A 27987-nucleotide genomic window follows, 5' to 3' on the forward strand; every position below is an offset into this window, starting at 1 on the left:
CTCAGTTCAGGGCCTCTTCCCTGTGCAGTGATGGTCTGGCATCACACTTGCTGGACACATTAGTGATGCCTGCACCTCAATGGTGCTTGTCTTTGCTGCCAGAATATCATGGGCGGGCATTACAGAGTTCCGTCAATCTCTCTATGTGCTCTCAGCACCTTTGAGGTAGGGCTGGCCCCCATCTCTTCAGCATCTATGACTGTTGGTGGTGTGCTCCTGAAGAGGAGCAGCTACTGAGGCCTGAAGGATTAGGTACATTTAAAGCTTCATGGCTGCGTAACCATGATATGACCCTGATCACAGAGTCCAGGCAAGCTTCCCTCAGCCAGACAAGAGTCAAACATTCACAGAGGCTATGTGAAGATCTATGGAGTGTCTTCACTGCATGTCGTCATCATCCTTCTGGGGTTTAGTGACAAGTAAGGCCTCCGCTGTTTCTCCATGACATGAGCCTAAGTACAGAGGGTATGTGGCACTGCCATCAGCCATACAGGAGTCAAACATTCACAGGTGCAAGGTGAGGGTGTCAGGACTGTCCTCACTGCATCTTGTCATCATCCTCCAAAAACCTTGCGACTATGAGGGCTCCAGAGAGCGCCTGCCATGTCTGACCAGTGTGATAGCCTCATCGCTGGCATCCTCACCTTTGAGGACCTCATCACCATCATCCCCTTTGGAGGAGATGTGCAGCTCTTTCATCTCCTCCTCAGCTATGTCCTCCCACCCATTGCCGCACGAGTTTGCGGGCCCCTAGCTACGATGATGTGTGACACCCTTGATGGACTGTATTGCAGTGCTCCACTGGACCTGTTGAGGCACTGGAACCTCATTTTCAAGATGCCTTTTATTTGCTCTACCAAAGTCCAAGTCACAACATGAGCCTCATTGTACCGTTGCTGTACTGCAGTCTGAGGCTGCCGCATGGACATCATCAGCCAGGTCCTCTGTGGGTAGCTGTGTTGTTCTTTCACCACCCCCTCCCCCCACCCCACCCCGAAAAGGGCCATCTGTCACTTGTTCTATGTTGTTTTTTCACAGAGTGCTGATCCTTGTTCTGCTATTCACACATTGTGCTTTCTTACCTTTATGCCATTATCGGCATCTTCTTCAGCCTTTGCCACTACCGTTAACACTCCTTTTGTCTTGTGTCCATGACATCTTTGTCAATCTCTGCTTAGCCCCACCTATCGCTGACCTTCTATCCTGCTTTACTTGATCCACCCCACTTAAACAGTTTAAGTTCCATCACTTTCTACTCCTCTTTAGCTCTGAAGAAGTCATATGGACTCGAAACATTAACTCTGTTTCTCCCTCCACAGATGCTGTCAGACCTGCTGAGTTTTTCCAGCATTTTCTGTTTCTATCTCTGCGGGTAGCCCCTGTCCCAAAGAGTCAACCCTGCAGCCTCTGTGGCCCCTGGAAGATGTCAGGGATCTGAGACCTGCTAAAGATGTCAGATGTGGTTGCTTCCTGGAATCAAGCGCAGACCTGTAGGATGTGTTTGTGGTTGTTGCACACCAGCTGAACATTCAGCAAGTCGAACCCCTTGCAGTTGATGTAGCTGACTGCTTGTTATCGCAGAGATCTAAGTGCCACGAGATGGCACCCTGCACCTGCGGAAAACCAGAGATGTGCGCAAATCCCAGCACTCTTGCTTCCTGGCTTTCCTAATCTCAGTTGAAATGCACAAAGTTCTGTGCCTTTGCAAAGATAGCGTCCATGGCCTCCTTGATACACTTGTGTATGGATACATCTGAGACCCCACACAGATCACCTGTGGAGCCCAGGAAGGAGCCACTGGTGTAAAAATTGAGCGCTATGATCACTTGCGTGGCCACTGGCAGTGAATGCCCTCTATGTCTTGTGGCACCAAATCCTGCAGCAGGTGGCATATGTGATCAACCAGTTTACTCGATATGAGCAGTCTTTGGTGACACTAGTTCTCAATCATTTGCAGGAATGACAATTGCCGTCTATAGACCCTCGGTCTAGCAAGGTGCCTACGAGCAACGGCTCTCTGTAAGCCATCAGGCATTCTGTTAAATCACTAGGCTCCATGGATCTGGATCTTTTCCTGCAAGATCAAAGAGCAAGATGCACAGGTTAATATATGTATCCTAAGAGCCCCTCTTGGTTAAGCCTAAAAGCCTCTTCACAGATGCAGGAGTGTACTGGTCACCACTTGGATGGCCAGTGTGTAGTGCACTTCATGGCTGTCCAAAGCTCCAACCACCTCCGCCCAATCCACTTGACTGATTGGCATCAGCTTCAACCACTGGACTGCATGCTGTGCTCTCAGGTCAGGCACAGGCATTCTTCTAACCCACATTACAAGGATGTGCTGTTAGCTTGAACCATGAGGGATACTGTTCCAATCCTTAATAAAGACATTATAAGGAGCTCTGAGCACCTCCGCCAGTGACTGTGCCATGGCCACCATTTGCAAGGTGATTCTACAATTTGCCCAGCTGGCCAATTGTTATGCTGCCCCCAAAACACACGTTAATTTGCAGTCTGCACCTGAGAGATGAAGGTTCTAGAGAATTTGGTGACACATTCATGCTTTTGCATTGCTTAAGTGGGCAAAAAAGCTTTAGAGACCCGACTCCAAGCATGTCAATGGAGAAGCTGCTGAATGGTCTGAGCTGCAGAAGAATGCTCACTTTTGACAAGCTTTTTCAAGTACGTGACCACTTCCCTCACGATCCCTGCCCCCACCCCTCCACCTCCTCAATATGTGCTTGTGTTCGCTCTTCAGCCTGTGCTGCCTTACCCCCGCCCCAACCTGGCACGTACTTGTGCACTTTCCTCAGTCTGTGCTGCCTTGCCCCTGTCCACCACCCACCCTCTCCAGCCCCGGCCTCACTGCACTGGAGTCCTTGTCCCGGCAGTGCACTGGAAGACAACCGTGCCTGCAGCCCAAATGGAAGAAACATCTTCCTTGATGTCTTATAGGTAATGCTCACGAGCGCTTGCAATGTTGGGTGCACTCTCCTCGAAGTTCCCGTGAAGAATCAGTTTGCCAGGTACATGCCTTCTAAAGGCAGTATTGAAGCACACCATTCTGAAGTCACGTTCTGAAGGTAAATTTGACTTGGGGGAATGATTCAAAATGCTGGCAAACGGGGCTTATAATGAGATGCTAAAGTATTGAAATTAGGTTCCCAAACTGCCACAGCAGGAAGTACAGCCTGCAATTGATCAGTGGAGCAGATGATTGCAAACTGGTTTCACAATAACATGAAATCGATTTTCGGCCTCCTCACCATATTGTCCGTTCGTGCCCACCATGACACTAGCCGCCAATAGGACTGGACGAGTCCTCCCTTTGCCTTACCCGATGCTTGTGGAGTGGTGCCCCCCAAACTATAGTGTAGTAATCTGATGTGAATTATACCTTTAAGACGAACGTTTTAATGGAAGATCACATGGTCTTGATATCCAATAGCAGAGTAACACCGGCCACCTCTGCAGTCAGTAGTCTTGAGTTAGAGACTGAAGTGTAAAGACAGAGTTTTGAGTTGAAAACACACAAGTGTAAATGCTGAGTTCCTTTTGTAAATAAAAAGAATGTGTTTCTTCTAAGAATGATCTACTGATCTTCTCTGTCTTTGGTACCAACTCGGTCATCTCAAAACAAGCATGCAATCCGGAACCTTAAGTCCCAACAAACCAGGGTACAGGATCCAACATATAGATAAGCTATTGGGCAGAATTTTGCCCTCACTGGGCAGGCTCAGCGGCAGTGGGTGGGAGATGTCGGGAAGTCGACTGCCGCCCACAATCAGGGCCAACCCGCAATTTCACGCTGGTGGGCTAATTAAGGCCCACCCAGCATGAAACACAAGCTTCAGTGCTCAGTGCTGTGAAGGTGGGGGAGGAGGGCAAGCATGCAAGTTCATGCATGCACGCAGGAAAAGATCCCTGAGGCACAGAGCTGCCTCAAGGAGATGAAGATATGAAAAATCAAAAATTAAGATTTTTAAGTTGTTAAAATGTCCCATGAGCAGGGACATGTTAGAAATTAGTATGAAAGCCTTTTTAAATGATGGATCGAAACCTCATCCCACCTGTGGATGAGGTTTTGTGCAAAATACAAAGGCTGCTTGGTCTTTTCGCCTGCCTGCCAACCATAAGGTTGGATAGGCAGGGCAAAATTTAAATCAATTAGATTGTTAATGGTCTTAATAGTCCTTTCAATTGTGGGCGGGCGCACTGCCAACTCCTGCACACGCCCACCGACTGAAATATCGTGCATTGTTTTACATTCATTCGGGTCGGGCACACGCTCACCCAATGAGCGAAAAATTTGGCACATTTGCTCTCTAATGAAGAGAGATGCCCATGGCCCTGAAGAAGGGTGATACGGACTCGAAACTTTAACTGTTTCTCTCTCCACAGATACTGCTGGACCTGCTGAGTTTTTCCAGCATTTTCTGTTTTTGTTGTCCATGGCCCTTTGTGGACCCTGGTAAATTACCATCTCTAAGGGATTCTCTTCCTCTTTATGTATCTGTAGGAGCTCTTGCTGTCTGTTTTTACATTTATTGCTAGTTTAATCTCATAATCTATTTTCTCCCTCTTTATTTTTTTTAGGTTTTCTAAAATTTTCCCAACCTTCTGACCTACTACTAATCTTTTCCTGCAATTTAATAGCACCTTAAATGTCTTAGTTAGCCAGAGATAGTTCATCAAGCCTCAGCAAGTGCCTTTCATTTTTTTCCTTTCATTATTACTTATAAAAGCTTACTCACTACCAATGTTAAATTGACCAGCTTGTAATTACTAGAAATGTAATTGCACCTTTTCCTGATTAAGGATGCTGCATTTTTCACTTTCCAATCTTTTGCCACCTCTCCATATCTAGAGAACATTGGAGGATTATGGTAAGCATTCCTGCTATCTGAACCCCCCACTTTCTTTTAACTGTTATTCTGTTCTCATATTCTCTCTTTACCGGTCTTACTTTCCTCTTCACTTCCCCTCTTAACTTACTACACTTAATCTATTTATCACTTGAAACGTTCCCTTGACGTGTACCACACTCCATCCTTTCTTGTTTCATCATATTATTTATCTCCTTTGTCATCCAAGGTACTGAAATTCTGAAACTAAAAGCAGAAAATGCTGGAAATACTCAATAAATCTGGCGATATCTGTGGATGCAGAAAGCGAATTAAAGTTGTAGCTCTGACAAAGAACATTGAGCCAAAACAAAGTGGTCCAGTCCAACCTGAAAAATGCTCCTTTAATCCAACGATGGAATTTAATGTAGGCAATTGGAGCCTCGCCCAGCAACTGAAGAGCCAGCAAGAGTCCTGCATTGCCTCTTTTCAGGAAGGCTCATTGCATTAAGTGCCAACCTAGGCAACAGTGGACCTTCCTCAGTATCATGGGTCCCATGGACAACAGTCCCACCACCAAGAGCTGCTGACCAGTCAGAGGCTGGCAGCTCTTAATTGCTCAGTGAAGAATCCTGCTTTGGACACCATGAAGTAGGCATCGTAATCTTAAGTGTGTTAACAGGAAGTCTTTATCAGCAACTCATAAATATATGCATATGTACAGCAGAGAGTACGGGCATGGAGCTGATTCCATCCTAGGCCTTTACACTTTTATCCATCTCTAGACTGACCCTGGTTCTGGGTTGTGTGCCTCCTTAAATCACTGTGCGGGTGGTACTGTACCCAGTCCCACATTAACCTTGTATGTACTAGACCCTACTGCTACACCCAGCAGCGTCGCCAGGGAGGTGTTGGCAGCTGGTGGCCTAGGATCGCCGATGGCCCCAAGCCACAGGTGAGTGATGGCAGGAGGGGGTTGTTGTCACAGGTGAGAGGGGAAGGAGGTGTTGACAGCAAGGACAAGGCAGTGACCATCAGTGGTCAACCCCCCCCTTTCCTGATGCCCAGTCCCTAGTGAGGCACTGAGTACCTTTGAGTGAGGGCCTCCCATCTCCTTTTGGAAGCCTTCAAGCAACTCCAGCAGGGTTCACTCTTCGGGCTTCCTGCATGGCAAGTCCTCTGCCTGCTGCAGGGTGAATACCAGCAGCATGAGGATGAGGCCCTTAAATGAGCAATAATTGCCCATATAAGGACCTCATTTTGTGGCAGGGTTGCAAGGCTGCCCAAAAGCTTTTCTGCCACAAACAGGCAGGGCAAAGGCGAGAAGGCAGCTGGGTCCCCAATCGTATGATTAAATACACCCCCATGACCAAACTCACCCAGGGGTATGCACTAAATTCAGCCCCAACTCTTTGTTTGTTACCTTCTAATCTAATTGTTACCTTTTAATCTAATTTTCCACATTGCCCCTAATTCCATGTTTTCTGAAAGCGCATGGACCCTGCTTCCACTGCATTTTTCCCATCCACCACTTCTATCACCTCGTCAAAGAACTCTGGCTGGTTTGTCAAGTGCAATCTTCATTTCTCAAATATGTGTTTGATACTTCTAATTATTTTCTCTTCTAAATTTTTCATAATTTTTCATTCAAGATTCTAAAATTTCCTCACTGTCTATATTAAACTAATTGATCTGCGATTATCTAAGTTAATTTTGTTTCTATTTTTGATCTCAGCACTCATACATTCTTCGTAGAATCCTGATAAACGTGTGATAAATCATTTTTAAGAATTAATGGTAGTGTTAATTGTGACATATGTTGACCATATGATTCATTCCTCTTTCGGAACATTTCTAGGTGTCGTAGGTTGCCCAAAGGCTTGAAGGGATGGCAGGCGTTTCTGGATCTGAAAAAAAAAATAGATGATTTCAGTGAATCATGTCCTCTCCTGGAAATGATGTCCAGCAAGTCAGTAAAATCAAGACATTGGGACCGGATAGCTGAAGTAACAGGGCATGAGTTTAATGTGGCGTCAGAAACGTTCTCTCTGAAAAATGTTATGGATGCTCCATTGCTTCAATTTAAGGAAGAAATTGAGGTATAATGAGTTATTAGTCAGTGTAACTCGAACCTCATAGGAGGAGAATTTGGTTTTGAGTGATGGCACAAAATGAGAAGCTAGGAATGCACTCCCCACTTTCTATTCTATTCTATTCCACCTGAGACCCATGACACCTAGGGTGGCCCATAATCTATTTTTATACTGGCAGACCAGTCTTTTAGGCAGTCTGGCCATGGTCTGGTATCAAATGAGTGCATGCCTGGTACTTTGTGGCTTAGTACATTTAGTGAAGTACAGGTGGGGCCTGTGCTTGTTATTTTCCAATCTGCAGCAGCCGCAAATTGACTGGGGCATAGCAAACAGGTTGTTTTTCTTTTTTTAATTTCCCCCACCCCCATCTCTGGAAACACAATGAACCTCCGAACGTGGCAGCATCACAGCCTGTGCATAATGGCTTCATCCCTGTGCTTCACAATGGTGTCCAGTATTAGTGGCCTCCAACAGTGGCCACACTAATGTCCCTCTAAGATTTTTCAGCCTCATTTACTCCACCTCTATAAATAATTTGAAATTATTGCTATCTGCGTGAACATCCAACACTGTTTTCACAGCCTGTTCCAAAATCATCCTGCCACTAATTCTTCTCCTCCGTCTATTTTATTTTAAGTACATGCTCAGTACCTGAATTAGAGGTATGACTAATGTAGTTACAACTCTGAGTTTTGGACTGTTCTACATTTGGAATCATCTTCTGTATCTTATCCTTATTCAACCCATTCATAATTTTTAAGATAAAAGCCAAATGTTTAAGACCTCTAAAAAGCATACTTTTTAATACCTCTATCAGAGCACTTCTCTGACTTTGATTAAATAAAGAGTGCCAACTTTTTTTGACAACTTACTTTCCTACCTATCTTCATATCATCAGCAAATTTAGTGACCATACATTCGGTCCCTTTATCCAAGTCGTCAATATAGATCATAAATAGTTGAGGCCATAGCAGTGATTTCTATGGCACTCCACTAGGTGCAGCTTACCAACCCAAAAATTACCCATTTATCCCGACACTGTAATTCTATTAGCTAACCAACGCTCTATCAATGCTATTATGTTACCACCTAAACCATAACTCTTATTCTGAGAAGTAACTTTTGATGTGGCACTTTATTAAATGACTTCTGTAAATCCAGATGTACCACATCTCCCTTTATCCACCATGCTTGTTAACTCCTCAAAGAATTCTAATAATTTAGTCAAACATGATTTCCCTTTCACGAAAATTTATTGTCTCTAACTGATTGTATTATGATTTTCTAACTGTCTTGCTATTACTTCCTTAATAATGGATTCTAACATTTCCCTTAATGTTAGGCTAATTAGCCTATTGTTTCCTGCTTTTTGTCTTGTTCTTTTCTTGAATAGAAGTGTCACACTAGCGATTTTCCAAGCCTCTGGAACTTTCCCAGAATCTAGGGAATTTTGTAACAGCTACTATCTCTGCAGCCACTTCTTTTAAGACCCTGGGATGCAGACCATCAAGTGCAGCCTTGAGTTCCAATAGCTTTCCTTATTATTTGAAGTCCCTCCCCTGCACCCCCCAACAAAATCTTTTACCTCTTGATTTTCAAGTATCCTTGGATACTTCTCTGTCTTCTAGAACAAAGAACAAAGAACAAAGTACAGCACAGGAACAGGCCCTTCGGCCCTCCAAGCCTGCGCCGATCATAATGCCCGTCAACTAAAACATTTTGCACTTCCGGGGTCCGTGTTCCTCTATTCCCACCCTATTCATGTATTTGTCAAGCTGCCTCTTAAACACCACTTTTGTATCTGCTTCACCACCTCCTCTGGCAGCGAATTCCAGACACTCACTACCCTCTGTGTGAAAAACTTGCACCGCACATCTCCTCTACAGTTTTCTCCTCTCACCTTAAATCTATGTCTCCTAGTAATTGACTCTTCTGCCCTGGGAAAAAGCTTCTGACTACTCTGTCCATGCCACTCATAATTTTGTAAATTTCTATCAAGTCGCCCCTCAATCTCCGTCTCTCTAGAGAGAAGAACCTGAGTTTCTCCAACCTCTCCTCATAGTTAATAACCTCCAGACCAGGTAGCATCCTGGTAAACCTCCTCTGCACCCTCTCCAATGCCTCCATATCCTTCTGATAATGTGGCGACCAGAATTGCACGCAATATCCAAGTGTGGCCTAACCAAGGTTCAATACAGCTGCAGCATGACTTCCCAGTTTTTATGCTCAATACCCCTGCCAATGAAGGCAAGCATGCCATATGCCTTCCTCACTACCTTATCCACCTGCATTGCCACTTTCAGTGACCTGTGGACATGTACACCCAGATCCCTCTGCCCGTCGATGACTTAAGGGTTCTGCCATTTACTGTATAATTCCTGCATGTAATAGACCTTACAAAATGCATTACCTTGAATTTGTCCAGATTAAACTCCATCTGCCATTTCTCCGCCCAAGTCTCCAACCGATCTATATCCCGTTGTATCCTTTGCCAATCCTCTTCACTATCTGCAACTCCTCCAACCTTAGTGTCATCTGTAAACTTACTAATTAGCCCAGTTACATTTTCCTCCAAATTATTTATGTACACTACAAACAGCAAAGGTCCCAGCCCTGATCCCTGCAGAACTCCACTAGTCACAGCTTTCCATTCAGAAAAGCACCCTTCCACTGCTACCCTCTGTCTTCTATGACCAAGCCAATTCTGTATCCATCTTGCCAGCTCACCTCTGATCCCATGCGATTTTACCTTCTGTAACAGTTTGCCATGAGGGACCTTGTCAAAGGCCTTACTGAAATCCATGTATATAACATCCACTGCCCTTCCATCATCGATCATCTTTGTCACTTCCTCTAAAAACTCGATCAAGTTAGTGAGACACAACCTCCCCTTCACAAAACCATGCATCCTCTCACCAAAATGCCCACTTGCTTCCAAATGGTAGTAATCCTATCACGAAGCATCTTCTCCAATAATTTCCCTACCACTGACATAAGGCTCACTGGCCTGTAATTTCCTGGATTATCCCTGCTACCCTTCTTAAACAATGGAACAACATTGGCCATTCTCCAGTGAAGACAGACAAAAAATACCCGTTCAAAGCTCCTGCCATTTCCTTGTTTTCCATTAATCATTCCCAGTCTCAGCATCTAAGGGGCCAATGCTCATTTTAACTACTTTTTTTTGTCTTTTTGAATATTTGTAGAAAGTTTTGCTATCTGTTTTTATACTTCAAGCTAGCATTCTCTCATATTCTAATTTCTCTCTTTTTTTTAGTAACTCTTTTATGATTTCTAAAATATGTCCAGTCTTCTGATTTGCCACTAATCTTTGCCTTTGCTTGCAATTTGAAATGATCTTTAATTTCCTTTGTTAACATCCTTTTCACAGAGTCTTTCTTTCTTAATGGAATATATCTTTGCTGAGAATTATGAAATATCTCCTTTAATGTCTTCCTGCTCCTCTATTGTCCTATCTTTTAACTTATTTTCCCAATTAATTTTAGCCAACTCTGTCTTCATACCTTTGTAATTACTTTTATACAAGTTTAATACACTAGTCTTAGACCCAGACTTCTCATCTTCAAGCTGAATGTGAAATTCTATCATATTATGATTGCTTTAGGCTGGTTTAAAAGAGACCATTAATTAATCCAGTCTCATTTCACGTTACCAGAGTTAAAATAACTTGTTCCCTGGTTGGCACTGGAACATGCTGCTCTAGGAAACTGTCCTGAATATATACTATGAACTTGTCCTGCAGGCTATCTTTGCCAATCTGATTCATCCAATCTATATGAAGAATAAAATCACCCATGATTATTGCAGTTGATTTCCTACGAGCCCCTATGATTTCTTTGTGTATATTCTGTTCTACTGTGTAGCTACTATTAGGAGGCATATAAACTACCCCCAGAAGTGACTTCTTACCTTTGCTATTTCTTATCTCTGTCCAAACTGATTCTACATCTTGATCTTCCAAACTACCTGAATGGCTTCCTGCACCATGGTGCCATGGCCAATTCACTCATCCACACTGCAGAACCCGTTCTCATCCATACAACCTGTAAGAACCATAATCCTATTGGACCATTGCAAAGGCTGAGGGTCCTCAAATTCTGCCTTCTGAGGAGTATTCGTGAGGATGAGAACAATGTGGCTAGCATGTTTCAGAAGATAGTCACCCCGCTGCTTAAGAAAAAACAGGCAGGGAGGGACTGAGTGGCTGTAAGAAAGACAAGAAATGCAAGGCAGATATTGCAGCAGACCCCTGAGGACATCCCACTTCCTAACAGGTATTCAGTTCTGAGTACCAATGGAGGAGAGGATCCCTCTGGAAAGAGTAGTGAGGGTCATGACCCAGAACACTGTGTGTGGCTCAGCCGTGCAGGGAGGGAGGAGAAAAGATGGAGAGCAATAGTGGTAGAGAACAGACAGGTGCTCCTGTAGTCACAGGCAAGATTTCAGGATGGAATTTTACCTCTCTGGTGCAAGGTTCATGGATGTCACTGAGAGGCTTCATAGCATTCTGGAGGGTGAGGGTGCACAGCCAAAGGTCATTGTTCACATTGGCACCAACAATATAGGTAGGAAAAAGGATGAGGTCCTGCGGGCTGATTTCAGAGAGTAAGGAAAGAAATTAGCAAGCAGGACCTCAAAGGTAGTAATCTCCGGATTACTTCCAAGGCCATGTGCTAGTTAGTATGGAAATAGGAGACTAAACCAGATGAATACCTGGCTGGAGAAATGGTGCAGGAGGGAGTGCTTCAGATTTCTGGGCATTGAGATTAGCTCTGGGGAAGGTGGGATCTGTACAAGCCGGTTTACACCCAAATAAGACTGGGATGAATGTCCTTGCAGGGAGATTTGCCAGTGTTATTGGGAAGGTTTAAAATGGTTTGGCAGGGGGCTGGTAACCTGAAGGCAGATTTAGATAGGACAAATTCAGAATAGGGAGCAGGAGACAGAAAATTAACAAGTGACTCGGAAAGACAGAAGAAGCAAAGGTTATAGGTTTATAACACAGGAATTTGGCAGTGTTAAAAGGTATTTATTTAATTGCAAGGTGTATCGCAAGTAAAGCCGATGAGCTGAGGGCACATAAAGACAAATAGCAGCATGATATCATTGCTACAATGGAAACTTGGCTTAAAGAAGGGCAAAAATGGCAGCTCAACATCCCTGGATACAGGGTTTTTAGGCAGGATAGAGAGGGGGCTAAAAAGTAGCATTATTGGTTACAGCTGTGGGGAGGGATGATATACTAAATAAATCATCAAATGAGGCTATATGGGTTGAGCTTAGGAATAAAAAGGGCGCAGCCACACTACTAGGAGAGTACTATAGTCCTCCAAATAGTGAGAGGGAGACAGAAGAGCAAATATGTAGACAAATTTCTGACTGCAAAAGCAATAGGGCAATCATAGTTGGGGACTTCAACTACCACAATATCAACTGGGACACAAAATTATTGAACTGCATTCAAGAGAACTTTTATGGCTAGCACATAACCAGCCCAATGAGAAGTAGTGCAATTCTAGATTTAGTCGTGGGAAGTTTTGTTTTTTATTTGTTCATGGGACATGGCTGTCACTGCTAGGCCAGAATTTATTTCCTGTCCCTAATTGACCTTGTTCAGAGGGCATTTGGTGTGGCTCTGGAGTCATATGTTAGCAAGACCAGGTAAGGATAGCAGATTTCTATCTCGAAAGGAAAATTAGTGGACCAGATCAGTTTTTATGACAGTCAACAATAGTTTCATGGACATCACCAGAGTTTTAATTCCAAATTTTGTATTAAATTCAAATTCCATTATCTGCTGTGGTGGGATTTGAACCTGGGTCCACGGGGGATTATCCTGAGTTTCTAGAATATGACTGCAGTGACGATACCGCTATGCCACCTCCCCCAATGAAGCTGGGCAAATGGGTGAAGTAGCAGTGGGGACCATTTTGGAGATAGTGACCATAATATAGTTACATTTAGCATAATTATGAAAGGGGACAAAGATAGAATAAGAGTAAAAGTTCTAAATTGAGCAAAGACAAATTTTACGAAGCTATGAGGTGATCTGGCGAAAGTGGTCTGGTTACAGCTACTTGAAGGGAAACCAGTGACAGACCAATGGGAGGCATTCAAAGCAAGATTCGAAGGGTACATTGTAGACAAGTCTCCACAAAGAAAGAGGGCAGTACTGCCAAATCTAGACACCCCTGCATATCTAGAAGCATACAAGGTAAGATTAAGCAGATAAAGAAATCTTATACTGTCACAAAAACTTAATACTGTGGAAATCCTAGAGAAGCAATTAGGAGAGCAAAGAGGGGATATGAGAAAGCTCTGGCTGGTAAAAGTAGGCAAAATCCCAAGATATTCTACAAGTGTATCAATGGGAAAAGGATAACCAGGGAAAGAGTAGGGTCCATTAGGGACCAAGGGGGAAATCTATGGGTGGAGCCAGAGGACATCAGTAGGGTGTTGAATGAATACTTCACATCCATCTTCACCCAAGAGAATGAGGATGAAGGTATGGAACTCAGGGAGAGAGACTGCAAGGTTCTTGAGCAAATTGATATAGGGAATGACAAGGTATTGGAGGTGTTGGCAGGCTTAAAAGTGGACAAATCCCCAGGTCCGGATTATTTGTGTCCCAGGCTGCTGATGGAGGCAAGGGAGGAGATCACCCAAATTTTTAATTCCTCTCTGGCCACTGGGGAGGAGTCAGAGGACTGGAGAACAGCTAATGTGGTTCCGCTATTTAAGAAGGTATGTGGAGATAAGCCAGGGAACTACAGACCATTGAATCTCACTTCAGTGGCAGGGAAACTATTGGAGAAAATTCTAGGAGATAATCTATCTCCACTTGGAGAGGCAAGATTTGATCAGGGATAGTCAGCATGGCTTTGTCAGAGGGCGATCATGCCTAACAAATTTGATTGAATTTTTTGAGGAGGTGACCAGGTGTGTAGATGAGGGTAGTGCAGTTGATGTAGTTTATATGGATTTCAGCAAAGCCTTTGACAAGGTCCCACATGGGAGACTTATAAAGAAGGCAAATGCACATGGGCTACAGGATAATTTGATAAGGTGGATTTAAAATTGGCTTAGTTGTAGGAGACAGAGGGTGATGACAGAAGGCTGCTTTCGTGACTGGAAGCCAGTTTCCAGTGGCATACCAGGGGGATCTGTGCTAAGTCCCCTATTATTTGTCATTTATATAAACGACATAGATGACTATGTGTGGCGTAGGATTAGTAAGTTTGTGGATGACACAAAGATTGGCCGGGTGGTTAGCAGTGAAATTGAGTGTCTTGGGCTACAGGAAGATATAGATGAGATGGTCAAATGGGCAGATAAGTGGCAGATTGAATTTAACCCTGAAAAGTGTGAGGTGATATATTTTGGAAGGAATAATTTGACAGGGAAGTATATAATGAATGGCATGACACTAGGAAGTTCTGAGAAACAAAGGGACCTTGGTGTGTGTGTCCATCGATCTCTGAAGGCAGAGCGGCATGTTAGTGCAGTGTGAAAAAGGCATAGATTACAAAAGTAGGGAGGTCATGTTGGAGTTGTACTGAACCTTGGTGAGGCCACAGCTGGAGTACTGTGTGCAGTTGTGGCCACCACACTATTGGAAGGATGTGATTGCACTGGAGGGCGTGCAGAGGAGATTCACCAGGATGTTGCCTGGGATGAAACATTTAAGTTCTGAAGAGAGGTTGGATAGACTTGGGTTGTTTTCGTTGGAACAGAGAAGACTGAGGGGCGACCTGATCGAGGTGTACAAGATTATGAAGGGCATGGACAGGCTGGATAGGGAGCTGCTGTTCCCTTTAGTTGAAGGGTCAGTCACGAGAGGACACAAGTTCAAGGTGAGGGGCAGGAGGTTTACGGGGGATGTGAGGAAGAATGTTTTTACCCAGAGGGTGGTGACGGTCTGGAATGCGCTGCCTGGGAGGGAGGTGGAGGCGGGTTGCCTCACATCCTTTAAAATGTACCTGGATGAGCACTTGGCACATCATAACATTCAAGGCTATGGGCCAAATGCTGGTAAATGGGATTAGGTAGATAGGTCAGGTGTTTCTCACGTGTCGGTGCAGTCTTGATGGACCAAAGGGCCTCTTCTGCACTGTGTGATTCTGTGATTCTCACTGTAGAAAGTACAGGGATGAAGTTAGAAAGGTAAGGCAGAATCGTCCCAGATTTGCACTAAATGTGGTAGAGGGCATGTAAAACAACATTTTACCTGCCAGCCGCGATGATGGATTTCACGCTGTACCATCCCAATACTGCCACATTATTTATGTATTCCCAAGAAAGATGCTGTTTCGATGGTGGGCAGGCTCTCATTTTTCTGCCATCACCTCGCTGCTTCTTCAATCCAGGTATCATATTTAAAGTCCAGCCATGTGCACACATCTCCGTGCTTCCAAACCACAACTACTGCAGGGAAGATGGTCACGAAAGGTAAGAAGACTGCAGCCCCCAGGTTTAGCGACACATCACTGGAATGACTCTGTCCCAGATGCGCCGATCACCATCCTTGGGTATGTCCTGTCCAAGCGGCAGGACAGACTCAGCAGAGGTGGCAGCACAGTGGTATACAGTCAGGAGAGATTGACTCCGGACCCCATGAAGTCTCATGGCATCAGGTCAAACATGGGCAAGGAAATCTCCTGCTGATCACCATGTACTGCCCTCCCTCACATAGTGATTCAGTGCTCTTCCTTGTTGAACACCGCTTGGAGGAAGCACTGAGGATGGCAAGGTTGCAGGATGTACTCTGGGTGGGGGACTTCAATGTCTATCATTACTGACCAAGCTAGCCGAGTCCTAAATGACATAGTTGCTAGACTGGGTCTGCGGCAGGTAGTGAGGCACCCAACAAGAGCGGAAAACCTATTTCACCTCATCCTCACAACTTGCCAGCCTCAGATGCATCTGTCCAAGTCAGTATCAGTAGGAGTGACAACCGTACAGTCCTTGTGGAGACAAAGTCCCGCCTTCACATTGAAGATACCCTCCATCGTGTTGTGTGGCATTACCACTGTGCTAAATGGGATTTCAAACAGATCTTGCAACTCAAGATTGGGCATCCATGAGACACTCTGGGGCATCAGCAGCAGCAGAGTTGTATTCGAACACAATCTGTAATCTCATGGCCTGGCACAACCCCCACTCTACCATTACCATCAAGCCAGGTGATCAACCCTGGTTCAATGAAGAGTGCAGGAGGGCATGCCAGGAGCAGCAGCAGGCATACCTAAAAATGAGGTGTCAACCTGGCGAAGCTATAACACAGGACTACCTATGTGCCAAACAGCATAAGCAGCAAGTGATAGACAGAGCTAAGTAATCAACAACCAACGGGTCAGATCTAAGCTCTGCATTTCTGCTACATCCAGTTCTGAATAGTGGCAGACAATTAAACAACTCACTGGAGGAGGAGGCTCCATAAATATTCCCATCCTCAATGATGGAGGAGCCCACCACATCAGTGCAAAAGATAAGGCTGAACCATTTGCTACAATCTGCAGCCAGAAATGCTGAGTGGATGATCCAATTCGGCCTCCTCTAGATGTCCCCAGCATCACAGGTTCCAGTGATCAGCCAATTCGATTCACTCCACATGATATCAAGAACGGCTGAAGGCACTGGATACTACAAAGGCTATGGGCCCTGACAATACTCCGGCAATAGTACTGAATATTTGTGTTCCAGAACTTGCCACGCCCCTAGCCAAGATGTTTCAGTACAGCTACAACACTGGCATCTACCCAGCTATGTGGAAAATTGCCCAGGTATGTTCTGTGCACAAAAAAGCAGGACAAATCAAACCCAGCCAATTACAGCCCCATCAGTCTACACTCAATCATCAGTAAAGTAATGCAAGGGGTCATCTGCAGTGCTATCAAGCAGCACCTGCTTAGCAATAACCTGCTCATTGACCCCAGTTTGGGTTCCACCAGGGCCACGCAGCTCCTGACCTCTTTACAACCTTGGTTCAAACATGGACAAAAAAGCTGAACTCCCGAGGCGAGGTGAGAGTGCCTGCTTGACATCAAGGCCGCATATGGTTGAGTGTGGCATCAAGGAGCCCTAGCAAAACTGAAGTCAATGGGAATCAGGGGGAAGTTCTCCTCTGGTTGGAGTCATACCTAGCACAAAGGAAAATGGCAGTGGTTGTTGGAGGTCAGCCATCTCAGCTCCAGGACATCACTACAGGAGTTCCTCAGGGTAGTGTCCATTGACCAGAAACTGAACTAGACTATACACATAAATAATATGGCTACAAGAGCAGGCCAGAGACTAGGAATCCTGCAATGAGTAACTCACTTCCTGACTCCCCAAAGCCTGTCTACCATCTATAAGGCACAAGTCAGGAGTGTGACTCCCCACTTGCCTGGATCAGTGCAGCTCCCTCAACGTTAGAGAAGCTGGACACCATCCAGGACAAAGCAGTATGCTTGATTGGCACCACATCCACAAACATTTACTCCCTCCACCACTGAAGCACAGTTCAGCAGTGTGTACCAACTTCAAATGCACTGCAGGAGTTCACCAAGTCTTCTTCTACAGCACCTTCCAAACCCACGACCGCTACTATCTAGAAGGACAAGGGCAGCAGATAGATAGGAGCACCACCACCTGGAAGTTCCCCTCCAAGTCTCTCACCATCCTAACTTGGAAATATATTGCCATTCCTTCACTGTCACTAGGTCAAAATCCTGGAACTCCCTCGCTTACAGCACTGTGGGTGCACCTACACCACATGGACTGTAGCAGCTCAAGAAGGCAGCTCACCACCAACTTCTCAAGAGCAACTAGGGATGTGCAATAAATGCTGACCCAGCCAGCGAATTCCTGTGAATAAGTAAAAAAAAAAAGGACAGCCACCCAGTGTTGCAAGAGGATGAATGATCTCCATTCCGCCATCTGGGCCAGTCCTGTGCTGACGGTAAGGTCAGTGGCGCTCTACCAAGTGAGGGTCCAGCAGTGCAACCGTGCTTTAAATGTTGTGTCCTGTTTCACAGGCCACTGCCATGCACTAATTATCTCCCCTTGCTTCTGCAGGCACATCTGGGAAACAGCTGTCAGAATCCATGGCCCAGGGCCTCCAATGAAGCCCCAAAGAAACATCTGAAGAGGAATCTAAAGGCATCCTCCCTGAAGTCCCATCACAGCACTCACCCACACCTTTCGCCAGCGCAGAGCCACACACCTGGGTGGGACCTAACTTTAGAGTAGCTTTGGGATCACAATCTAGGTGCACATCATACTGTCTGATCCACAGCAGGTGGGGCAGGGAATTCCCTGGTTCCGGCACTTGGAGGACTGCTGGAGGCCAGAAATTTGCTGAGTCCAATTCAGACCATGAGCTTCCGCATTCGGTCATGTCACAGTTGCTGAGCTGCAAAGGCAAGCTCGGGAACATCAGGACGGGTTGTTCATTGTACTCCTTATATTGCAAGGCACGATGGAGGACTCTATCTGTCTTCAGTCTGAGGCGATATCACCAATATACCAACGCACCGAGGTCAACATTAGTAAGATGACATTGCCATGGAGGCTTTGGTCCAGGGCACTGCTCCTGTACTGCTGTGTGGGCTGAACTCCATCGCTGGTGCCATAGTCGGCCTCCAACAGTGCGTATGCGAGAGGGGTGTCGGGCAACACGATCACACTCCAGCTACCCCTTCACCTCAAGGAGTCAGCCAAGGGCTTTTGGGCACCCATAGGGAGGAGGAAAGCAGGTGCACACCTGGAGCCATCCATTCAGGTCACTGTTCACTATTGTCAATAAACTCCCAAGAATGTCTCCCTGCCTATGGCTCCTTGTTCTGATGAGCAGTGTTCTTCTCACTCAGATGTGAAATCTTTCTGTACAAGATAAAGGCAGGTGTCTCAGTCCAGGGCCTCTTCCCTGTGCTCTGTGCAGCCTTTAGACCTAAGTAATGGTCTGGCCTCGCTTTCCCTGGACACAATCCTGATACCTGCATCTCTACACTGCTTGTCATTGCTGCCAGAATGTAGTGAGCAGGCGCCACAGAGTTCTGTCATTCTCTCAGCACCTTTAAGGTGGGGCTGGCCCCCATCTCTTCAGCATCTGTGACCAGTGATGCTGTGCTCCCAAAGGACTCAGGTGCTGAAGGTAGAAAAGGATCAGATGCTTCTAAAGTTTCATGCCTCATCTTTATGATATGACCCTGATCACAAAGTATAAGCGAGCTGCCCTCGGCCAGACAGGAGTCAGACATTCTCAGAAGTTTTGTGAAGATCTATGGAGTGTCCTCACTGCATGTTGTCATCATCCTCCTGCAATTAAGCGACTGTTAGGGCCTCCACAGCGTCCCCATGTAAGAAGCATTCTCACAGAGAGTGTTCGCACTGGCATAAGCCAAACTGGAGCCAAACATTCACAGATGCAATGTCAGGATCTTTGGGGGTTACCTCGCTACATGTCGTCATCATCCTCCACAAAGCTAACAGCTATGAGGACCTCATGAGTATGCATGCCTAATCCACCCAGTGCGAGGACCTCATCCCCGTCATCGCCACCTTTGAGGACCTCCTCACCATCATCCCCGTTGGTGTCCTCCTCATTGGAGGAGACCTCCAGGTGGGGTGGCAGTGGGGGAAGCACTGGAGAACTTGGTGGCATTTTGATGCCACTGCATTGCTTGAGTGGGCAGGTAAGTTAGGAGCCCAACCCCAGTCATATCAATGTGGCTGACCTGAACTGGCTCAGTTGCAGAGGAATGGTCACTTTTTACAGGTTTCCCGAAAGCGTGCCACTTCCCTCACCTGCCTACCCCCCTCCACCCCAAATGCTTTTGCAATATATTCAACAGCAGGGCTGCCCTTGCACTTGCATCCCGCTCCCCTTCACCCTCAAAAATCAACTTCTGTGGCAGGGCTGCATTTGCCCCCGCTGCCCCTCACCCTCAAAAGTCACCTCCGAGGCAGGGCAGCACTTAACCTTGTTCCCCCCTACCCCCGGCGTCCCTGAAGCCTGCAAAGCAACGGGCAACCCTGGTGAGCTCTGTAGAACTCACCCCCAGTTCACCCAAAGTGCCGGCTGCCAAGTGCACGTCGCCTTTGTGCTGTTGTGAAACACGTCAGCGTGCTTTCCCTCCAACGTGGATGAACGATCCAGCGAGGGTGCAAGAGCCTGGCAGGATGGCCTGATCATGATATGCTGATGTATTACAATGAGGTTCCCGAGGACCGATGGCAGAAAATGCCATCGGCGGGCTGAGCGGCCAATCGTGTCTTCCCGCCATTGTGAAACCGAGCGCACTATATTGTCCGGTCATGCCATTGAACACACCCGCCACCAGTGGGCATGGAAAATTCCACCCTTGGTGGCACTTTGATGCCCCTGTGCTGCTTGAGTGGTCAGATAAGCTAGAAGCCCGACCCCAATCACATCAATGTGGCTGAGTCTGAACCGTCTCAGCTGCAGAGAAATGGTCACTTTATATAAGTTTCACTAACGCGTGGCCACTTCCCTCGTCCACCCTAACCCCCACTCCGAATGCTTGTGCACTATATTCACGGCAGGGCTGCCATTGCTCCCACCCCTCAACAAGTCACCTCAAGAGCAGGTCCACTCTTCACCCTATGCCCCAACGCTCTTCAAGCTTGAAGTCCAACAGGCAACCCTGGCGAGCACTGCACATAGTTGCTGTGTACTCACCTCCGAGTTCCCCTCAGCGTGCAGCCCATCAAGTATATGCCTTTTACGTGCTATTGTGAAATACGTCAGCGTGCTTTCCCGTCAACGTGGATGGACACTCCTACAGGGCTGGGGAGGTGATGATGCGATTCTGGAGAGCTGGCCTAATAGTAATATGCAGATGTCTTACAATGAGGTTCTCGATGTCCAATAATGGGAAATGTGGCCCGCCATTGGCAGCTGAGCGGAAGATTGCAAACAGCTTTCATGCCATCATGAAACCCATCACGCCATATTTTCCGCCCATGCCACAAATTATGCCCGATGATGGCAGGCACAGAAAATCCCGGCTGTAATTAGGAAAGCAAAACCCAAAGATGTTTTTCAAGTACATTAAGAGCAAGAGAGTAACTAAGAAAAGGGTAGGGCCTATCAGAGATGTACACTGTGTGAAAATAGATTTTTTTTTAATATGTTGGGGAATATAGTGTTATCCTGTAAAGATGGCCATCTCAGTCTTAATTGGGAGACCCCTAATTTTAAACAGTGTCCCCTAGTTCTAGACTCCCCCACAAAGGGAAATATCTTCTCAGCATCCGCCCTATCAATCCCCTTCAGCATTTTATGTTAGAATCATATCTCTCAAGACTGAAGTTTTCTTCTACAAAATGGATGGATTTGGCATGATCTGGGCAACCCAATGCTAACCTGGGTTTTTTTTTTAAAGAAGGTCATAAGTTCACCTTGGAACTGCAGGCCTCTTCCAAGAAATCACCTGACCTATATGATAATTGAGAAAGAGTTGTGAACTTGTTTATTTAGAAGGCAGCCTTGTTGAACATGCTAAGGAAAGAAGGCTACCTTGACTGGTTCCCTCTTTGTACCTCACCCAAAATTGTGTGTGGCTATCAACCTATAACCAGAGAACCCTAATCTGAGTGTAACCAGTGTACATTTAGACCCGCAAAGCTGGACCAGTGACCTGTCTGCACACGAAAGAATTCCAGGTTGACAGCTTAGAGGCCTTGCGGACTTTATCCTTCATTTTATAATGCCCATCCTCCAAAACCCATCTCAGCAGAGACTCTATATGTTTGTCCTTTATTTGCCTGTGTGTGTCTGTGTGTGTGCTGAGGGAATTCTTTAGGAAGACATAGATGTACTTCCCGATTACAATTGTGTGATAACCAGTACTTGCAACTTGTTAAAAGAAGTTTTGTTTTGAAATAAATTAATCATTCTGAGTTTTTTGAAAGAAGCCTGGCCAGAGACTCTTCTTCTGGGTACCAGAGGTATAGGTACACAATTAAATTAATGGCACGACCTGTGGAGTAATGGGGCTTGATAATTCGTGCACTCCTCCAACCCTGATTGTAACATTTATATGTTCTAATAGGATCACCTTGCATTCTTCTAAATTGCATTGGGTTTAGGCCCAACCTCTATAAGGTAACTTCCTCTTCATTCCAGGAATCAGCCAAGTGAACCTTTTCTGAACTGCTTCTAATGCGATTATGTCATTGCTAAAGTAAAGAGACCAAAATTGTACAGAATACTCCAGATGCAGTCTAGCTAAGGCCCTATACAGCAGCAGCAGCACTTGCCTACTGTGATTCAAACCTGGGTACCCAGAGTGTTGCCCTAGGTATCTGGAATACTAGTCCATTGACAATACCACAGTGCAATGTTGCGAACATTCCTTCCCCCGTTTTGAGTGTGTGCAAATAAACTAACCCTTTGAATTCATCCTATCTTGAGTTTGCTATGGGGTTATGAATAGAAACTTGGATTGCACAAAAAGTGAGGTGTTGGGGAAATAGGCCACCACTTGTAAAGAAGGAAACAAATCAAAACACCTTTCTGTTTATGGATGGGTAGTGAGAGGAGAAATTAATGCTGTTCAAATTAATGTCCCTCCTATCTATAACACTATAAACGCATAATACTATAAATGCAATAAATACCAAAAATCCATTTGTCTTCCTAATCTTTTGCTGCACCTATGTATCAACTTTGTGTGATCCATGTACCAGAACACCCGCATCCCTCTATACCATGGAGTTCTGCAATCTCTCTCCATTCAGTTGCTTTTCTATTCTGCCTGCCAAAGTGGACAGGTTCACATTTCTCCACATTGTACTCCATCTGCCAAACTTTTGTCACTCACTTAACCTATCCATATCCCTTTGCAGACTCTTTATCTCATCTTGACAACTTACTTTCCTATCTATTTTTTTGTAATCAGCAGATTCAGCTAACATACATTCGATTCCATCATTTAAGTCATTGATATAGATAGTAAATAGCTGAAGCATCAGCATTGATCCCTGTGGAACTCCATTAGTGACAGATTTTCAACCTAAAAATGACCCATTTATCCCACTCATTGCTTCCTGTTAGCTAACTAACCCTAAATTGTGCTAATATATTGCTCTGTATGCCATAAGCTTTTATTTTTTGTAGTGACCTTTGATGTGACACATTATCAAATGCCTTTTGGAAATCCAAGTGCACCACATCTACAGTTTCCCCTTATCCATCCCTTTATCCATCTTGCTTATTCCTAAAAGAACTCTGATAAATTATTCAAACAATATTTCACCTTCACAAAACTATGTTGACTCTGCCTGATTGTATTATGATTTTCTGAATGTCTTGGCATGACCTCTGTAATAATAGATTCTAGCAATTTCCCAATGACAGATGTTAGGATACCTGGCCTACAGTTTGCTGCTCTCTTTTTACCTTCTTTCTTGAATAGAGGTATTACATTAGTGATTTTACATTCTTCTGGGACGTTTCCAGAATCCAGGGAATTTTGGAAGAAACTTGGGTAATGAAATTTTTTAAAACCTGCATTGCAGATTGCAGGCATCTCAAAATCTGGCTTCCCTGAGTAGGGATAACATTTGTATGGCTATGCATAATGAGCATTGGAGTAAATCTAAGTGGAAAGCTTCTTTAATGAGCTGACCAGGCAAGAATGGCCTCCTTTTATGCTAAATAATTCTATGAATCTATGATCACTCAAAAAGATAATGACTGAAAGTTAACTTTTATATTGTAATGTTTTTCAGGATATCTGCATATCCTCTGTGAAAGAAAAGGACATTGAGGCAAAATTGACTCAGGTGATGCAGACTTGGGTCAGTCAGACTCTGAGTTTCTCTATGTTTAAGAATCGAGGAGAACTATTGCTAAAAGGAATAGAGACAGGAGAAATCATAACAATGATGGAGGATAGTTTAATGATCTTGAGCTCTTTGCTCAGCAACAGGTACAAGCAACAAATTACAGCAAAAGCTTGTATTTATATATTGTCTAAAATAAAAACAAATTGATCAGGTAAACAACGATAACAAGTTTTCGGAAAGGTGACAAAGAGCTTCTTTCAAAGAGGTAGGTTTTCTGAATGACAAAAATTGGTCTGCAACATGTTATAATCTCAAATGTTGAGAGGATCAGAGATGCCACTTATCTCCAGAGCCTCCTCCTCCATTGGATAAAGTTTCACAATCTTAGCAGGTTTCCCTGCCAGTCCTTGCTGCCTCCTTACAATTGGATGCTCTCTTCTGAAAAGGTAGCAAAACAGACTTATAAGTGGTGCTTAGGCATGTGTGTATTCGATGGACGCCGTGTATGCAGTGAGGGGGCCAATCATTTATTTCCAAATTTTTAAAAACTATATTTATATTCTCAAACTGCTATGATGGGATTTAAACTCATATTTTTTCGATTACTTCTGAATTTTTAGTCCAGTAACATAATCATAACACTAACATACCCATTCAAGATCATCATTATATGGTAATATGTGGCAAGAATATTATCTGCCACTGTCAGCTCAAGCCTAAACATTATCCAAGTGTTGTTGTGGACTTGCATTGATTGCTTCATTATAAGAGCAGTTGTAAATAGAGTTGAGTATTGTAGAATTATCAATGAAAATCGTTACTATTCGCTTGATGATGGAGTGAAGCTCATTAATAAGAATTTGATAATGACTCAGTGGAGAACACTTCCCTGACGAACATCTACACTGATATGCAGGGCTGTAATATCTGACTTCTCGCAACCATGGCTATCTTTCTTCACCTCAGAGGGGAAAACAAAGGGGGCCTGGAAAATACCCTGAGGAACATCTGCAGCAATGTCCTGGAGCTGAGATGATTGACCTTTAAAGCCACAATCATTTTCCTTTTTGCTAGGTATGAATCCAATGAATGGAGAGCTTTGCCCTGATTTCCGTTGACTTCAGTTTTGCTAGGATTCATTGATACTACACTCGGTCAAATACTGACTTGGTGTTAAGGGCAGGAACTCTCACCTCACCTCTGGAGTTCAGCTCTTTTGTCCATGTTTGGACCAAGGCTGTAATAAGGTCAGGACCTGAGTGGCTCTGGCAGAACCGAAACCAAGAGCAGTATCATCCCAGATTTGCACTAAGTGTGGTAGCGGGTGCTAAAAAGAATGTTTTACCCGCCGGCTGCAATGGTGACTTTTCACACCGCATCACCCCAATTCCACCTCATTAATCATACTTTCCTGAGAGACACGATGTTTTGATGGCGGGCATCGCCATCACCTCGCCACTTTCTCATGCCGACTGCCATATTTAAAGTACAGCTTCACACACATCTCTCAGTGCTTCCAGCCCAGAACTGCTGCACAGAAGACATGACCCTGAAAGGCAAGAAGGATCCCTCCCCTGGATTCAGTGACATGTCCCATGAATGCCTTTTGGATGCCATGGAGGCCCGCCATGATGTCTTCTACCCCCCACCCCCTCTGGCCACAGGAGTTCCAGCAATCTCAGCACCCTGGCTTGGTAGATGATGGCAGTGGTGATCAGCGCCAATGTTGCATAGAAGAGATTGGCCATCCAATGCAGAAAGAGGATGAATGATCTCACCTGTGCTGCCAGGGTAAGGCAACCGTCTCACCATTCTAAACTCACAAACTTAAGCCCATCACACATTCACTAGCATCTCACTCACTGTCAGCTCAAGGGACATCACCACTCACTCTCTAACACACACCCTCATCCCCATCTCACCTCATCTCCTCTGGACTATCTCCTCAGGCCTCACCATTTTGATGCAACTTGCACAGATCAACTAAGATAAAAGCAAAATACTGCGGATACTAGAAATCTGAAACAAAAACAGAGAATGCTGGAAAAATTCAGCAGATCTAACAGCATCTGTGGAGAGAAAAACAGAGTTAACGTTTCAAGTCCATATGACTAAGAGTCACACGGACTCAGAACGTTAATTCTGTTTTTCTCTCCACATGCTGTTAGACCTGCTGAGTTTTTCCAGCGTTTTCTGTTTTTGTTGCACTGATCAACTTATGCCTCCACACACACCCTGGGATTCCCCCCTTCCCCAGTACAGCCCTCGCCCTGCAGCCTCTTCCTTTGTCTGAGGCCACTTCTCCCCCTCCCCCAAGCAAACCATAGCCCTAGAGATATTGAAAAGCCACCCTGATAGGTAGAAACCTGCCCATGAGACCCTCTAAAAGCGATATGGTATATTCTGTGAAGCCTGGAGCTGATGGCCACGAGTTCTGCCCAAAGCAAGGTAGGCAAACAAACCTTGAAATCCCAATCAAACTGCAGTTCGCTAGCCACACATCGCTTTTGTACAGTTGTGAAATGGATAATCCAGTGTGGGGGATGGCTCCAGCAAGCTGGGCTTATAATGATATGCAGATATATTACAATGAAGTTCCTGATGCCTGATGGTGGGAAACGCGGCCAGCCATTGACGGGCTGAGCGGACAATTGCAAACTGATTTCATGATGTTATGAAACCAATTTTTGGCCTTCTTGCCAAATTGTCTGCTCAAGCCATCAAACACGCCTGCCTCCAACAGGCACACAAAACTCCACCCCAAGCATCAGTGAGCAGTTTATTGCTGAGTAAGTGCTGATTGATGGCACTGTTGATGACTTCTTGTATCACTTTGCTGATGATTGAGAGTAGACTGTTGGGCTGGTAAGCTGGGTTGGACTTATCATTTTATTTTGTGGACAGGAAATACATGGGCAGTTTCCCACATTACTGAGTATTTGCCAGTGTTGTAGCTATACTGGAACAGCTTGGCTAGGGGCGTGGCTAGTTCCAGAGTACAACTCTTCAGTACTATTGCCAGAATATCATCAAGGCCCATAGCCTTTGCTGTATCCAGTGCCTTCAACCGTTTCTTGATATCACATGGAGTGAATTGAAGTGGGTGAAGACTGGCATCTGAGCTTCTGGGGACCTCAGGAGGAGGCGGAGATGGAGTATCTACTCAGCACTTCTAGGTCTTCTAGGCGATGATAGCTGCAAATGCTTCAGCCTTGTCTTTTGCAATGATGTAGGCTCCCCCATCAATGAAGATGGGGATATTTGTGGATCCTCCTCCTCCTGTTAGTTGTCTAATTGTCCACCACCACTCACAACTGGATGTGGCAGGACTGTAGAGCTTTGATCTAATCCGTTGGCTGTGGGATCACTTAGCTCTGTCTAGCGCATGCTGCTTCCACTGTTTGGCATGTAATTAGCCCTGTGTTATAGCTTCACCAGCTTGACATCTCATTTTTAGGTACACATGGTTCTGCTCCTATCATGTCGTCCTGTGCTTGATGGTAATGGTAGATTGGGGGACATGCCGAGTCCTTAGGTTACAGATTGTAGTTGCATACAATTCTGCTGCTGCTGATGGGCTACTGCGCCTCATGGGTGCCCAGTTTTGAGTTGCTAGGTCTGTTCAAAATATATCCCATTTAGCAAGGTGGCAGTGCCACAGAACACAATGGCGGGTATCTTCAATGTGAAGGTGGGACTTCATTTCCACATGGACTGGTGGTCACTCCTACCAATATTCCCATGGACAGATGCATCAGTGACAAGTAGGCTGATGAAGACGACTTTAAGTAGGTTTTTCCCTCATGTTGTTTCCCTCACAGCTGCTGCAGACCCAGTCTAGCAAACTGTGTCCTTCAGAATTTGGCCAGCTTTGTCTAGTGATGCCACCAAGCCACTCTTAATGATGGACATTGAAATCCCCCACCTAGAGTACATTTGGTGCCCTTGCCACCCTCAGTGCTTCTTCCAGGTGGTGGTCAACATGGAGGAGTGCTGATTCATCAGCTGAGGAGGGACAGCAGGTGGAAACCAGCAGGAGGTTTCCTTGTTCATGATTCACCTGATGCCATAAGGTCATCCTCATGTCAGGCTATGCCACCCCTGTTTTCCTGCTCTCCCTGTAGCATATTAATGGCCATTGGGTCATTAATCAACTTGAGATGGGCTTTATGCTCCTCTAGGGAGGAAGTTCTGCCTCCAAGTGTTGCCGGCTAATCAAATGGCTGGGAGTTACC

General features: G+C 45.2%; 1 protein-coding gene across 1 annotated transcript in view; it reads left to right on the forward strand.

Annotated features, from left to right (window-relative positions):
• Nucleotides 1-27987, forward strand: part of LOC121278118 (dynein heavy chain 8, axonemal-like) — a 2067071-nt gene that overhangs the window by 1100149 nt on the left and 938935 nt on the right. Inside the window, 2 exon segments of the mRNA XM_041188205.1 lie at nt 6703-6943; nt 23696-23895. Coding sequence (XP_041044139.1) covers nt 6703-6943; nt 23696-23895 — 441 coding nt within the window.

Source organism: Carcharodon carcharias, chromosome 5 (assembly GCF_017639515.1).
Source record: "Carcharodon carcharias isolate sCarCar2 chromosome 5, sCarCar2.pri, whole genome shotgun sequence".
NCBI classification, from domain to species: Eukaryota; Metazoa; Chordata; class Chondrichthyes; order Lamniformes; family Lamnidae; genus Carcharodon; species Carcharodon carcharias.